Source organism: Mercenaria mercenaria, chromosome 17, assembly GCF_021730395.1.
Source record: "Mercenaria mercenaria strain notata chromosome 17, MADL_Memer_1, whole genome shotgun sequence".
Taxonomy (NCBI): Eukaryota; Metazoa; Mollusca; class Bivalvia; order Venerida; family Veneridae; genus Mercenaria; species Mercenaria mercenaria.
The window spans coordinates 30,947,016-30,963,017 of record NC_069377.1 but is presented as its reverse complement, the minus strand read 5'-3'; the positions used below and the strand labels follow the sequence as shown (position 1 = coordinate 30,963,017).

At 36.2% G+C, this 16,002-nt stretch overlaps 1 protein-coding gene across 12 annotated transcripts in view; it reads right to left on the bottom strand.

Moving 5' to 3' along the window:
- Window positions 1-16,002, bottom strand: part of LOC123536311 (catenin delta-2-like) — a 63,776-nt gene that overhangs the window by 18,128 nt on the left and 29,646 nt on the right. For 8 of the 12 annotated variants that reach the window (XM_045319390.2, XM_045319392.2, XM_045319400.2 and 5 more), the window contains 8 exons: window positions 9,731-9,766; window positions 6,466-6,631; window positions 5,462-5,790; window positions 2,784-3,011; window positions 2,274-2,513; window positions 1,788-2,065; window positions 1,179-1,343; window positions 203-459 (listed from right to left, as the gene is read on the bottom strand). In XM_045319390.2, coding sequence (XP_045175325.1) covers window positions 203-459; window positions 1,179-1,343; window positions 1,788-2,065; window positions 2,274-2,513; window positions 2,784-3,011; window positions 5,462-5,790; window positions 6,466-6,631; window positions 9,731-9,766 — 1,699 coding nt within the window. Of the gene's footprint in view, window positions 1-202; window positions 460-1,178; window positions 1,344-1,787; window positions 2,066-2,273; window positions 2,514-2,783; window positions 3,012-5,461; window positions 5,791-6,465; window positions 6,632-9,730; window positions 9,767-10,194; window positions 10,219-15,630; window positions 15,939-16,002 lie in introns of those variants that run through there. The other 4 variants (XM_045319402.2, XM_045319398.2, XM_045319391.2 and 1 more) reach the window with 4 other exon arrangements.

Here is a 16,002-nt window from a genome sequence, read left to right as displayed (position 1 = left end):
ATACCTATCTCTAATTATCTATGTAGAATGTAGTCAATTCAGTATAAATATTAATAATAATCTGGTCTTAGTAATGAGGTGTCCACACTTAGAGACTTCTCCTTTTGTCAATAATAATGTTACACTTAAGATATTTCATTACATATATACCATTAACCTTCACATAAATACCATTAACCAATGAAGAAAATTTCATACAAACCTTATTTTCATCATTATTCCTTCCATAGGACAGGTTTTTCAAAGCTCCACATGCATTTTTGTGTACCTCTGGAAATTCACTATTTAACAGTTCCACAAGTAGTGGTATACCATCCAGTCCGCGGACCTTCTGTTTGATGCCGTCGTCCATGTAACTGAGATGTGTAATATAACCCGCAGCATTTGCTTTCACCATATCACTAGGATGACTAAGAAAGTCTATCACCTCTTGCAGATCTGGAGCTCTCCATCTCATAGCTGTAAAATACATATATATATTGTGTATAAAACTATAGGCAACGATAATTGAGTAAATTAGCCAAGAAAAAATCCAGTACAAGAGAGCCTCTGAATCATTCACATGACAATATTTGATTTTGATCTATGTTATGTCAAGCTGCATCATGGAAGGTAACACTTGTGTTTAGTATGAACCTAGATCCAAAATATTTTTTCCAGTAACTCAAACCCATTATACTAAATGAATTGACATTTATAATAGTCCAAATGATCAACATTACTAACCTTTGACTATATTCCAGTTTTGTGACTTCAACATATATCTCTGCTATACCAGACCAACTATTTATACTGTCACACTGAGGGAATACAAACTTGAACATTCCTAGTGAAATTCTCCTATCCAAAATCAAATCTAGGATATTTAAAATTTGTCATAATAGCTATTACTGCATTAGTGCTTTATTTATAATATGAGCCGTGCCATGAGAAAACCAACATAGTGGGTTTGCGACCAGCATGGATCCAGACCAGCCAGCGCATCCGCGCAGTCTGGTCAGGCTCCATGCTGTTCGCTTTTAAAGCCTACTGGAATTGGAGAAACTGTTAGCGAACAGCATGGATCCTGACCAGACTGCGCGGATGCGCAGGCTGGTCTGGATCCATGCTGGTCGCAAAGCCACTATGTTGGTTTTATCATGACGCGGCTCATATATCTAATGAATAAAGACACTTACTACCACCAGTAGTTGAGGGTGTCCTGCGCCCATCATCTGGGTAGCCATCAATATGTTGCTGAGAGCCCATGGGAGGCCCCATACTATCATCGAAGTATCGTCCTGGTGGTTCCTGCCCATCCATGTGGTCGTACTGTGGAGGTCTTTCTGTGTAACTACCAGGACCTGTCAATAGCAAAGCTACCCATTTCAACTAAAGGCAAATATTCAATGTAGACCAAGCACTTCAAATAAAAAACACAATAAAATAATTCCTTTGTCTGATCATTTTATGTTAGCCAATTTCAAGGAAAAAAAAAATATGCAAGATTTATGGGGATTACGGGACTTTCTTGTTCACAATAAGGAAATCATTAAAAATTGTCTAATGGCCACAGGGACCGATCCAAAATTATGTCATATTTCAATACAAAACATTGACTCATCAATATTGTTTACAACACACCTAACACTTTTGAGATTAAATTCAATTCAAAGAAATTTATACTTATTTGCAAAAGGGCCTGTTTTTTTGCAACAAAAACTAGCTTTTTCCTAGCAAACAATTTTGAAAGTAGAAAAGAACAAAATTTGTGGAAAGCGTCTCTTAAGGAAAGGTAACTGGCTTACCCATTCTATCACTGCCCGCCCCTGGTGAGGGGCCTCTAGGGTACGGGTCTTCACCTTGCAACTGCAACAAGCTTCTCTGCTTCTGTCGGAATGGATCGTCGGCAAACGGGTCGTCTTGCACCTGCGGCAGACCTTCGTGTCGCCGATCCGGTTCCTGCTGGTATGAGTCATCTGTGTAATCACGTGGCATGTTGTCATGGTAACCATTACCACGGGGATCCTGTGGATGATCATCATAGTTATCCCCTCTATAACCATCATCATTCATATCTCTGTACCTGAAATGCAGCAATATCAAATTATTGAAAAAGACTAAAACTTATATTTGGTCTTTTAATTTCAAATACATCTTCTATTGAGTCTTCAATATTACAATTTTGTATGACAGAAGTTACAGAATATTTTGTATCGGGTGTCAATGAAACTCTTTTATTGCCGCACTGCCATCTGACTAAACAATTTCCTTTATCAATCTATAAATCTTACAATGTAGGTATAGACCTGTCATCTTGCGGAACAGGGCCTCTAAAACTGTCATCTTGGGGCCCTCTGTAGCTGTCATCTTGTGGGCCTCTGTAACTGTCGTCGGGTTGCCCTCGATAATTATCCTCATGAGGCCCGCGGTAACTATCGTCCATATTCTCACCGTACCGGTCCTCTGGATGGGGAACCTCCTCCTGGGGCATCATTCCAGCTGGATAGCCATTCTCTACAGGCTGACCATACCTAATTTTAAACAACCGAGAACATCAAGACCATTTCTCATGCTTTCAAAACTGTATTAACAGACACAGAAGAACTGCAGACTTAGCAAATTCATCTTCTACACACTGTTCTGCTATAAAATCATTAAAGCCCATAAAAAATAGCCCATCTACAATAGTTAACTGTGTCTTGAACTGCTGACATATATGTCTGCTTTGGTCAATTGGAACAAAATTACCTTTATTTAATTATCTCTCTATGAAAATGTAAATCAGCGAAACAAGAACCTACCTATCAACTAGCTGGGGTTGGCTTGAATAATGTGGTTGCCCTTGGAAACTGTTGTCAGGATGACCTTGAAAGCTGTCATCACCACGGTAACCACCCCTGGGACTGTCCATATAGTTGTCTCGAGGGTCATCAGGGGGAGGCCCACCCCCGTATCTGTTATCTAACATAGGTGACTGCCTGTAGAAACTGTCCTCAGGTGGCCCTCCGTAGCGATCATCTGGTGCTCCCCTAGAAACACCATTTTACTGTTAATTTACTATTGCTACAAAAATTTATATGCAAGTTAACAGGCAGCCATTTCTCATTATCAAAACTAAATTTTCAAATAAATCCTGATTTACGATTGACTAAATAATTCATAATAACATGTTATTCCAGTATAAATGAGACCTGCTGAGTGAAAACCAACAATAGACCTTTGCAATCAGCAAGGATCGAAATCAGTGCACATCCATTCTGTTCATTTATCGATTCAGCACTTGAATGCAACTGAAAAACAAACAGAATGGATCCGGACCAGACCACACGCATGTGCAAGCTGGTCTGTATCTGTACTGGTCATACAGTCCTAATGTTGGTTCTCACACAACGGCGCTCAAATGCAAAATTAAAATTTAATCAAATTCTAAAGATTATCTTCTCATTCCAATAAATTTCTAAATAGATCAGTTAATTATTTCACAAATTTTCATAATCAAAAGACACAATACCGAATGAAAAGCAAAGTAAAAAAAAGAAAGAAAATAAAAATAACAATCCTCTAGCAATAAGAAAAGTTACACTTTAAACCCTAACACCAAACATACGGCATACATACCATTATGATCATTCTAGCAAACTATACAAAATGTTACACACACAAACATTCACAATTTAATCAAAAGCTGTTTTATTCCGTTTCTTATATTACTACATCAACTACCAGGTAAAGTCCTTTCTTAAAACTGTGAGAGGGAAATGCAAGGATCCTACCGACTAAGTTTCATGAAGGTCCATCAAGTGGTTCATGAGGAGAGTTTTTTTTCTATTTTTAGAATACATGACCTTGAGCTTCAAACTGCAAGTATGAATGATAACAAGTGGAAAGCATGTCTTTTATAAATGAAATGTGAAAATTCCTCTTTCTTTGAAGATACTTGATACAAAATTTTATATTTTCAATAATTTAAGCTTCTTGCCTACATAATGGTGTAAGATAAGGATAGCACACATAGATCATGTTATGTTTTCCCTGGGGAAAAGACAAATCTACATTTTATCCATTGCAAATTTGTAAACTAATGCAAGATTTCATAACTTACAGTAAATATGTTTGAAAACGTTGCAATGGTGGGCAAGAAAAATGACCTTACATATCTGCCTGTGTCAGACTGATGTTTTACCAACTGTTAGGGCAGCACGGATAAGAAACCTAGCTAGCGCTCTGTTTCTCATTCCACACTGTCCTTAGGGTTGTGCGCAAGAAGGCAAATAAGATCCTTCTACACCACATACTTGCAGAATCTAAGTCATACCCTTGTGGACTTTAAAGAAAGTAAATATATTCCAGGAGAAAAGTAACACAAGAGTGCTTTTAAAAGTATGTTTAGAAACGATATTAACACAACAACCATATCGCTAAAGAGCACTTCATTAACATGTCATGCAGAAAAACAATGGTAAAAGAGAAAAGAATAATTTAACTCTATTTTTCTGAGGAAGTTACAAGAACTCTGGTTTTACTTTCTAAAGATTCTAACATTTTCACCAATAAAAAGTGATCTCCCCTATATTTCTGTGGACAAATCAATAATTGAGCCACACCATGAGAAAACCAACATAGTGCATTTGCGACTAGCATGGATCCAGACCAGCCTGCGCATCCGAGCAGTCGGGTCAGGATCCATGCTGTTCGCTTTCAAAGTCTATTGCAATTAGAGAAACCGTTAGTGAACAGTATGGATCCTGACCAGACTGCGTGAATGTGCAGGCTGGTCTGGATCCATGCTGGTCGCAAAATTTCACTATGTTGGTTTTCTCATGGTGCGGCTCAAATCTGTTTCCAATCAATGCTTCAACACTGTTAATGTCCGAGTTCTCACAACTTCCTCCTGATTTCTATAGAATGAAACTTATGACTGGCACTGTCTCTTTTTCTATGCTCTGACTCTTGTTAATATGTTATTTCTAGCAAAGTCTTTTTTTTTTATAAATGACTAACATCCATGCATGCATTACCAGTATAGGCAACTTTATTAAATTTGTTCTGTAAAAACAGTATGCTACTTTTATTCTAAATATTTTCATTTTTCTCGGGGAATGATTCATAAAGACCTTATGCACAATATCCAATCATATACACTGGTTTGTACTGTGTAGATATTTAATAAAATTGCCTTTTGTACAAACCCAATGCAGCATTTCGTATCATACCAGTATACTATGTTACCTACGTAGATTAGATTTCAATTCAAAACAGACACATTCCTCTCAAATTTCCAAACAGACCTCTTACATAACAATCATACATGATATACAAACTTTAAATTAGAAAAAATTTCATTATGCCTTAATTAATCAAAATGCACATGATAGTTCAATTTGGAAAAAAAAAAATCAAGACAGGCAAGGTAAAAAATGGGTGGGGGTGCAAAAAACGAAACTCTTCAATTTAGGAGGTGAAAAAAAAATCAGTCTACCTAAAAGAATCATTGTGATTGGCGGATTCTGGGTGATGGAAGTACTGCTGCTGCATAGGATTTTCATCATATGAATCTGGTTCACCATATCCCTGAGAATGGTTAGCCGGGTAAGCTAAAGGGCTATTACGATAACTATCTTGATAATCATCGTAATTATTATTAAACCTTGTTGGGGTGCCCGGGCCCCTTGGGGACCCGTTAGAGGGTATTGGAGATCCTTGATAATCGTTCCTCTGTAGACTAGAATAAGGGGCGTAGTTGTCGTGGTTGTACTGGTCCTGGGGTATTGACCGCTGGCTGCCAAGATTCTGGTTGCTAAGTTTCATCTGTAATTGAAAGTATTTTTTTTTTATCAAATAATTTGAAATTGACAATTAATAATGTAAGAGAAACAATTTTGTTAGGTTTATACAATTTCTGAATTCATCACAATGTCTGAATAAAAGTACTAGTTTAAGGAAAAACTGTTTAACACCTAAAGAGGCTAGACATTACAGACAAGCTGGACTGTTCAGACTAATAAATCCATCTATGAAATTCTATAGAACTATCCCATTAAAAAGAACAATATAAATCATTATTAAGACAAAGAATGTGCCAGGAAACTGCTTCAGACATTTTCAATTTCACAAGAATTACATTATTTAAGCATCCTGTGTTGGCATTTTAGTAGACTATACAGTTTATTGAAAAAATGAAAATAAAATTTGTTTTACAATCTTTCTAACTCACATTTTAGAATACTGCATCAGGTGTTCATGCTATGAATCATTTTTAATCGTTTGTAATATTTACTGCTAAATCAGATTTTTTTGCAAGAGACTAATTTTTGCCACATTCCCAGTGTGTTAAAATAAATACTCGCAAAAGTGGTGTCCTTGTCATGGATAGTCTTACATATTTCACATACATTGAGAACAACTCATTCTAAAAATAGAAATTGCAAAAATTTAGCTCATTAAACTACTGGTACCTAATTTTTATAAATATATTATAAAAACCTGTGCTCTGTTTCTGTTACTACCAGTACTCTGTAATGAGACGTGTGACGAATGTAGAGATGTGTCATGGTGTGGCCCGCCATTATATGAATTGTACTCTCCGCTGTAGGGACCGTGCCCCGGCCCTCCGTACTGATCTTCAGGCATGTAATTCATGTTGTCCTCACTAGATAAATAAACAAACAGCTAGAACTAAGATGAATACATAAACAAACAGCTAGACTATAAAATTCAGCAGCCTACTTTCACTGTCAAGCCAAATCACTGTTGCTGTTGAGAACTTTGATGAGCCACATGTGTGTAACAAGTCAGCAAGAGAAATCCATTGAAACAAATTACTAGTTCTTGTACTGCTTTTTGTGAAACTTTGAAACCCAAAACTCTGGTCTGACTGTGCCTTAGGGCAATCTAATAGTAAAATTAGCCATTTCAGTCTTGTCTATTTCATTGGATGTGGGGTAGGGGGTGGGGAGGTACTAAATTTGTTGATGTCAAATATCTAGGAATTTTCAGGGTTTGTTGGGATTTAATTCTGTGGATTAGTGCATCTGCAAAAATTTGTGATTTTACAGTAATGACTACTAAGTATCTTGGGAGCAAATTAGAACATCTGCTATATGCTCAAAACCATGTCTATGCAACTTTAGGCAAAAAATCATTTTTTATGCATAGAATTACTCCCTACTGCCTGCGAAGTGAAGTAGAACTGGATCTTCGTATCAAAACAGCTTTAATTTCAAACATTCAAAGCTGTTTAATATTATTCAAATTGTGTAAAAAATGTATAATTGTCCTTGCCAAGTTCTCATGATACATCCCTTGAAAATGCTATGGGTCATTACTTTATAATGTAGTTTATCAGTTATAGTGTGATATACTGAACACATTTCTGGTGCTACATATTTCTCTAGCCATACAAGAATTTCAATGGACTTTTACTGAGTTTTTACAAACAAAACTTGCTACATAAGCAAACTTTTGTTTAAACAAGGAGCTGCGTTCAATAAACCCTTGATGCCCCCAGTGGCATCCTTGCCGATACAAAGCAACCAGTCCAAAACAAGGTCAAGTTCAAGGTCAAGGTCAAACTGAGGTCAGGTGATGTCTGAAGATGAGGAATGGTCACAGGTTACATCTGCATTAGTATCAAGCCATTCTAGTTAGGGGTATTGATGCTAGACGAAACGGTCCCATTTGGTTAACCTCGTACGGACAGACGAACGAACGGACAGGACAATCACTATATGCCTCCCGCATCAGTAGATGCCGGGGGCATAAAAAGAGAAGCACTCAGTACCAGAATAGACTCAAACCCACATCTATAAGCAGCGAAGGGACAGTCATGTGACAATTCTTTTTATACAGTACAGCGAAACAATCTGGGAAATAATTTAGTTGTAGCAGTATTTTGGGCTCAAATTGGCAAAGGTTTAGGTCGTATTAATATCATTGTGACTTTCCATTATTTTATGGTGGAGAAAACCCTAGGTGACCCCTATGTGCATTATTCAGGCCTGAGCGGGCAGCTAGGTAGAACCGCCTACCTTCAATAAACCAGCTGGATGGCTTCATCATACAAAAGAATTCTACACTCATACAGAGGTTTAGGGTAAGTAAATCTAAGTCAGCAACCGTAACCACTCTGCACTCAGCACAATAGGGAGAGCACAGATCTTCAGATCGCAGGGTCTTGAGTTCGATCCCCGGGCATGGCTTATGTTCTCCATGATGATTCGATACAGGACAATGTGTCTAAACTCATTCCTCCATCTGATTCAAGTGGGGAAGTTGGCAGTTACTTGCAGAAAACAGGTTTGCATAATTAAAATAATTAAACCCAAAACAAACAAACAAACTTAACCAGTCAGCCACTGAGTTGTACAAATTGGGAAATCATGTTAAAGTTACTAAAAGGTGAAAAAAAAAGAAGAATTTATGGATTTGTGTCAATGATCAAGCATGAAAATATTGGCCTCCTGATAAGAAAATCTATTACATGAATATAAAGTAAAGATAGTAATGTTCCCTAAATGTTATCAGCAGTACCTTTTAACCAAACCTTCTACTGGGTGTTTCTTTAATCTCTGAATAAACTAAAACATACATACAACATTGTGTATTATGTACCTCCTAAAATACTTTCTTTTGTCTTCTACTTTTTTCCATGAAACACAAAACATACTTAATGCATGAATCATGCAATGTATACAGAAACCACACCATAACTTCTGTATTACATGACAAGGGTTGTTAAATACAGGTGCAATAAACATTTAATTCCTAATAGGAAATAAAAAAAGAAATAATTGACCCTTTCAAATTTACAATTTGAGTAAATCTAATCATGCACTTTCTAAATTGTATGTAATGGATATAAAAAGAAATCTTACATTACAAAGCAAAATAGGCCATCTGCACTAAATTTGTCACTTAAATCAATTTAAGTTTCCAATTAAATCAATTTAAGATAAAACGAATAAAGCCAACCATAATTGGCATGGCTCTTTACCAAGCCATGGAGACCTGGAATTATTTTCATTTATATTTTAATTAATTAAACCTGTTTTATATTTCTTCCATGCTCTTATTCAAAAGAGCATGTCATGGCAATGATTTTATTGCAACCAACCAAGTGCCAATAAAAATATGAAGCCGGTCATGACAAACTAAGGAAGTTGACCTATATTATGACAGTTTCAGTTTGCTGTTAATATCACACACACACATACAAGCTTTCTATAACAACTAGGGAATGCTAGAATTGCAAACAGAGATACAAAAATTTGCTGAATGCCTGTACAACCCTCTATCTTCATAATTTTGTACTGCTACGGTTGTAGGTTCAAACCTCACTGGATGGTCTAAATGTAGGACCACTGAGCACAGTCTTTCCTATCATAGTTTCAAACAAGTAGAAATGAGTCGCGCCATGAGAAAACCAACATATTGCATTTGCGACTAGCATGGATCAAGACCAGCCTGCGCATTTGTGCAGTCCGGTCAGGCTCTATGCTGTTTGCTTTCAAAGCCTATTGCAATTAGAGAAACCGTTAGCGAACAGTATGGATCCTGACCAGACTTCGCGAATGCGCAGGCTGGTCTGGATCCATGCTGGTCGCAAATGCACTATGTTGGTTTTCTCATGGCGCGGTTCAAATGACCTTTTATTATGAATTTAAGACATGAAAAATAAAATCCAAGTAAAATAATAGGGACACTAAACACAGATCCAACTTGGTAAAGCCTAACGCTGATACTGACTTACCCAAAGTTCATGGTACCACGGTTCTCTAACTCTTGTCTGAAAATAGACAAAAAGAGAAAAACGTTTAGATAATTCTCAAAAGAAATTTAGCTTCCTATATCCATAATGACAAAACATCTACCGTCTGTTGAAGTCAATGAATTATTCATTCACGTAAATTTCCTTTGCTGAAGACAGTATTCTTGTCTTCCAATATGATTAAACACAAGATGTCTGTCTCCTCTTTTATAAGAATTCTTCTCTTGATAAAAAAACTGTATAATCATGCTCAGATTTCACAAGATAAATATCAAATAAAGGCTGCCAGCATAAATATAAGTTCTCTCTTGTATCACAAATTTCGACAACAAATAATAACATTCAAGAAGTACAAATCGCCTATACCATAAACATCAAAATTGTCATATCAACCGACAGCGATAAGAATTAAATTTCTGTAAAAATTCCAGCAATGTTTCTCTTACATCACCATAAAACAGCCAGAACAACAAAGAATAAATGTAAAAGTTCCCGCAAAACACTTTGAGAATTATGGGATATGGCACGCCCCTGTGAGATAATCGGGTCCTTCTGACATTTATTGCCGCTCCAGTTGCAAGCAAGCCTGAAGGAATGCTGGAAAAACGAATCAAGTATGTTAAATGCATCATCATAACAGTTTGCCACACTTCACATATGTTCCGCTTTTCAACTGCTAAGTATTTCTAGATTTTTTTCCTCAAAAAGCATCTGTTTTCATGAATAATTGTTCAAACCAATTCGCAGATGTGTGCTTTCTTCCAGCACAACCAATCCATTAAAAATACGTTTTACAGTTTTTTGCTAAGCATCTTTAATTAGCTTAGCCTGGTGATGCTCAGAACTTGAAATGTATACCTAGATACCTGGCATCTCAATCAATGAAATTACCTGCAGTTTGTGTATCATGATTCTGTAACATGTTTTGAATCAAGCAAGATTTTATACAATAATTATAACCTCTTTTAGCCTTTGTTTCATGAATGTTTTGTAACCATAAAATATTGTTTTTTGCCAAAACTGCTATCACAGAGATATGAAATGGTGGTTATGATAAATGGGAGTTACGTCTCAATCTTGCGCATGAAATAGGTACTAATGTATAGAATGGGAACAGTATTATCGCAGACATATGCGGGCACCTAGGTAGAACCACTGACCTCCTGTAAGCCATATGGATGGCTTCCTCACATGAAAGAATTCTAAACTCAAAGAAAGGTTTCGAACCAATAGCGATGAAGGCAAATAATTTGAAGTTGGCGATATTTACCACTCGGCCAAGGACGCCCCCATAGAGGTAACTCAAAGAAAGGTTTCAAACCAAAAGCGATAAAGGCAAATTATTTGAAGTGGGTGATATTTATCACTCCGCCAAGGACGCCCCCACAGAAGTCACTTCTACTGTCAGATCCTGGATTCTGCATCAGTACTATTAAACTTGCTCTCGCAAATAAATAATAACTTCTCTCCCATCATGAACATTAAGTTATGATCATATGCAAATGACTACAGACATTATACTACCTTTTAAGTACTTATATATAATTGCAGAGAACATTCAGAACCGACACAGACACGTTTTAATATACCAAAACACAGACCTTTTTCTTTCTTTTTTTTGTTGGATTTAACATCGCACCAACACATGATAGGTCATATGGTGACTTTCCAGCTTTAATGGTGGAGGAAGACCCCAGGTGCCCCTCCGTGCATTATTTCATCACGAGCGGGCACCTGGGTAGAAACACCGACCTTCCGTAAGCCAGCTGGATGGCTTCCTCACATGAAGAATTTAACGTCCTGAGTGAGGCTCGAACCCACATCGATGAGGGGCAAGTGATTTGAAGTCAGTGACTTTAACCACTCAGCCACGGAGGCCCCATGGACCAATTTATCCTGAATATTTTTATTCTCTCGGAAGATCTCGAGAAGCAAAATTTACATTCAAAATGTCTATAAGAGCAGGAAATTACACTGTAAGCCATTTTAACTACCAGGGCCTGTCTACAATTACCCATGATACAGCAAAATCTATATCGAAGTTCTAAATGAGACAGCATTATTAAATCCACTATATTTCCCTTTCAGACGTGACATGAAATTTGCGTACTACTGCAAACTACATAATTTTCTACAGATATCGGAGACATCTAAATTTTCCTTACGAAGATTTGACCAACTTTATAAGAAGTAGTGTGGAAATAGATCCATAATTAAATTTTAAAACCCTATATTTTACTGGTGTTATTTTCAATAGAGCCGACACTCTCGTGAGAAACTTTTTCAATAGAATTATAGATCTTACGGTTATTATGCTACAATTTTATGGCGTTTAAAATTTACGACTACAGCTTTTCTCATGAAGATAGAATTTTGACAAATTTATATTCGTTTTTTTTTTTGGGCAAATTTGGGGTGTATTGATTTGTCTATAGTAAATAGAAATAGAACAAATACAAGGGATAGCATGACGAATGTTACGATCTATATACAGTAATGTTATTTTATCTGTTTGTCTGTCTGACTGTTTCTACAGAACATTTTCACAGTCAATAAAACGGTGTCCAGGAAGCCGAGCTTTAACTAACAGGACTGTTCTTCATACTTGGAATTCAAAAATCAAGTTGGAGACAAAAAAAAGTAAGAAAACTGCCCTTCTGTCTTGAAGAAGAATTCCAAATAAAATAAAACACTGTTCTACAAACTGTACATTTTGGTACACCAGTGTTAATGGGCGATATTCTGCACCTGATACTATGTTCCATGTAGGATACTTTAAATACATTTGAAATCGTCAGGTGTTTACCTCATATTGGTTCATATCAAGTAACCTGCCAATACTCAACTATTCGAACTGTTGTCCCAGAAGCAAGAATATTACCCTAAATGTTAAAATATCTATAGACTTTCGATCCAGTATCTGTATTATTTTGAAGAATCTGACAGTAACTTGCACCAGGATTTTCTAAGTCCAAAAGGGGGCGTAATTTGACCAAAATACACGTCAGGGTTATGGGACTTGACCTAGTGAGGTTGGTAATTGATATAGATGCCTTTAAATAATAGCTATATGTACTTGCATGCAAAACTTTAACCAAGGTGTGACACTGATGCGGACACAGACGCCAATAGTCAAGCTAAAAACAAATCCATAAAATCATCTCACTAATGCCTCATCCTGTATCCTGGAAACCTGCTGTGCTTAACATTGCCAGTAACATGGCTGGTGAGCCTAGTGTGGTTAAAAGAGTATTGTGAAAATTTCTGTACCAGAAAGAGTACATCAGGAGTTCAATAAATCAATTAGTAATAATAATAGTATAACCCTGTACCTCAGTGTCTGTTATTTCATTCATCAAATATACTGCCTGTACAACAATGGTGACCTGACTGAGGACACGCCAGAAATGTCTAATTAACACATGAAGTGATCAATCTATTGTCCACTAAAGCTGTGCACTTACTCACTGCATTGATCAGGTCACTGTTGGAACAAAACACTAAAAAAGGCATTAAACAAACAAGATAGGAGTCAACTTAATGATCACATAAATAAAAGCAGTCCCTCCTCACCCTCACCAGGACTATTGATAGCAACTTCACAGATTCAATATAAAAGTTCCATAGACAAGACTGTGTTACAAACACAAAATATGAATAGTCAATGCACACCAAAATATGCTGAGTAAGCATCACTGAAAGCACAGGGACTGGGAAGATGCCTTGGCTTTCAAAATTAGGAATTCAATCACTGGTAAGTGCCAATTTAGGAAAAAGAGCATTTTATAGAACAGGCGACGGCAGACTAGAACAGAAGCCAAAATTGGGCGACTTCCTTATCAGAAATTTGGCTCATGAAAGTACAAAAAGAGATTTCAATATAGTGGGAAGTTTCTCTGCCACAACTGTTTTATCAATAGGGAAGCTTGTTTGTTTGTTTGTTTGTTTTGGGTTTAACTCCGTTTTTCAACAGTATTTCAACAGGGAAGCAAATGGAAACATTGCATATATTATTGAGCTCTGATTAAGATAAATTTGTTCTAAAATACTGTAACTTTTCCTTCTGGCAACCAAATGGATCATACATCAATGAAAAATAAAACAAATTTAGGTCAAAACATTTTGAATATGTATAGATCGGACTCGGAAGATCCCCACAGAGGAAGTACAGTACATCTTTTGTTTTGAGCTGAATTACAGAAATATTCAAATATCATAACTCCCCAAGCTACAATAAGAATGCTTTTAGAAAATCTGCTTCTATCTGACATTAATAATGGCTGAGAGAGATATCTTATTCAACATGATCCCATTCTGGGACACATCATCAATCAGGTTTTCTTTCTTTGTTTTAGTAATAAAGAAAGATTAGAAAATAAGTCAGAGGACAGCAACCCTCACTATTCAACCTTGTTACTGATGAAAGTTAAAAAGATGAATAGAAGTCCAAAAAGGCAGGTCAACAGGTGGCATAAGGACATATACCACAATTCTAGCTTACCAGTGGCAGAAGACTTAAAAGGAGCCTGACTGTTTTATTTCAAGGAAAGACTGGAATCTTGGTATCCAAGGTAACCTTTGTAGACTGTCACTAATTCTTAATGGACAGACATCCTACTGAAACTTTGAAACTTACTCTTAAAACAGAATCAAATTAAAAATTTAGTAAAAACAAACGCTATAAAGACATTATTACGGTCACACAACGTTAGCTTCAACTCATGTATACTTCCATATTGAAAAGACTACATTTTGTAGCAATTACAAGGTCCCCGATTTGTTGGTCTCGCCAAGTTGATCATACACACAACACAGCCGAAAAAAAAAGACTAGATAATGAATTGCAATCAGCTATCTTGATATGTAACGTTTATTCATACAATAATTACAACCCGATAACCTGTGAACTACCTTGTTCGTCCTTCTATTTTAAACAAAAACAATAATACAAGCATGTAAACATTACGATCATGGATACATTCAGACTGCAAACTAATGCATACAACATGAAAACCGAGACTATTTGTCATGCATCAAGCATGCATGTTATGATGTAAGTTACAACAAATTAAAATTTATGAGACAAACACTGGCTGACAAAGAACTGTCAAATTCTGTGAAATCCTTATTTACTGGCCGTGATAGAATTTTTAATGCAGTTTTTATTTACAATAATTGACCACAAACTGAACAGAACTGAACACCTGACCAATCAGGTGAAAAAGTCAAAACATACCACTTTCGGTATGTGGGTTTGTCAGTTACAGGGGAATGACATTTTAAGTCTGACTCAACAACACAGGCAAGTATTGTTATCTAAAGTTGGGATGAATACTTGTCAAACATAGCTGATAAACTTCATATAAGCAAACAGAAATGTGCCAGTAATCTTTCCCTATAATGTGAAATTTATGGTACCTTATAAACCAGTACTTTAAATAGTATATAATACAATTTTTTGCATTGTAAAATGGTAGATAGCACAAATCATGGCCAGTGGGAACCAGCCCAATAAACTAATTAAGATCCTTTCTGCTCATTACATGGCTTACTTCTTATCTGATACAGTTGCACTCGCAGCAGTGACCAGTTCAAGAGTTAACCTTTAACTGACTTTTTTATGCACCCTTTGATCCGAGCCTAGTCCAAATTATTAGATGGGTACATTATATAACATGCTGATTTTACCTTCAACTTTATTATTTTACTTCTTAGGTTTAATCTGCATTGCAGACAATAGATCTCAAAATGTCAAAAAAGTAACTACTATGTAAGGTCTTATTTGTACTAAAAGCAGTCCCTCATACCTAAAACATCAAATTTTTTATTGTATGCAAGAATAATTACTTCATACCCTACATTATGGAAATAAATTCTCTTACCATATTTTTTATCCTTACTCCAAAATAATCCGCAAGGCACTGTTCATGTATAGAAAACCAAATCCATTTTTCATACACACAACATATCATAAGAACAAGACATTTCACTCAGCACTCAGAAATTAATGATTACAGCTAAAATCCACTGCTCTGCTGGATAAATACTTTCTCCTCTGGAGTATAAACCTTTCACATTCCTATGTCACTGGTAAACATTCTCCACAAAGGCTGTGTGATAACGAATTTTCAAAACATTACAATCCCAAATTTCTCAACTCTCTTTTCTTATTCAGAGTTCTATGCACTTCACAAAATACCAATATCTTTTCCTGTATATATAGAAATCAATATACTTGGCCAGGTTTTTGTACT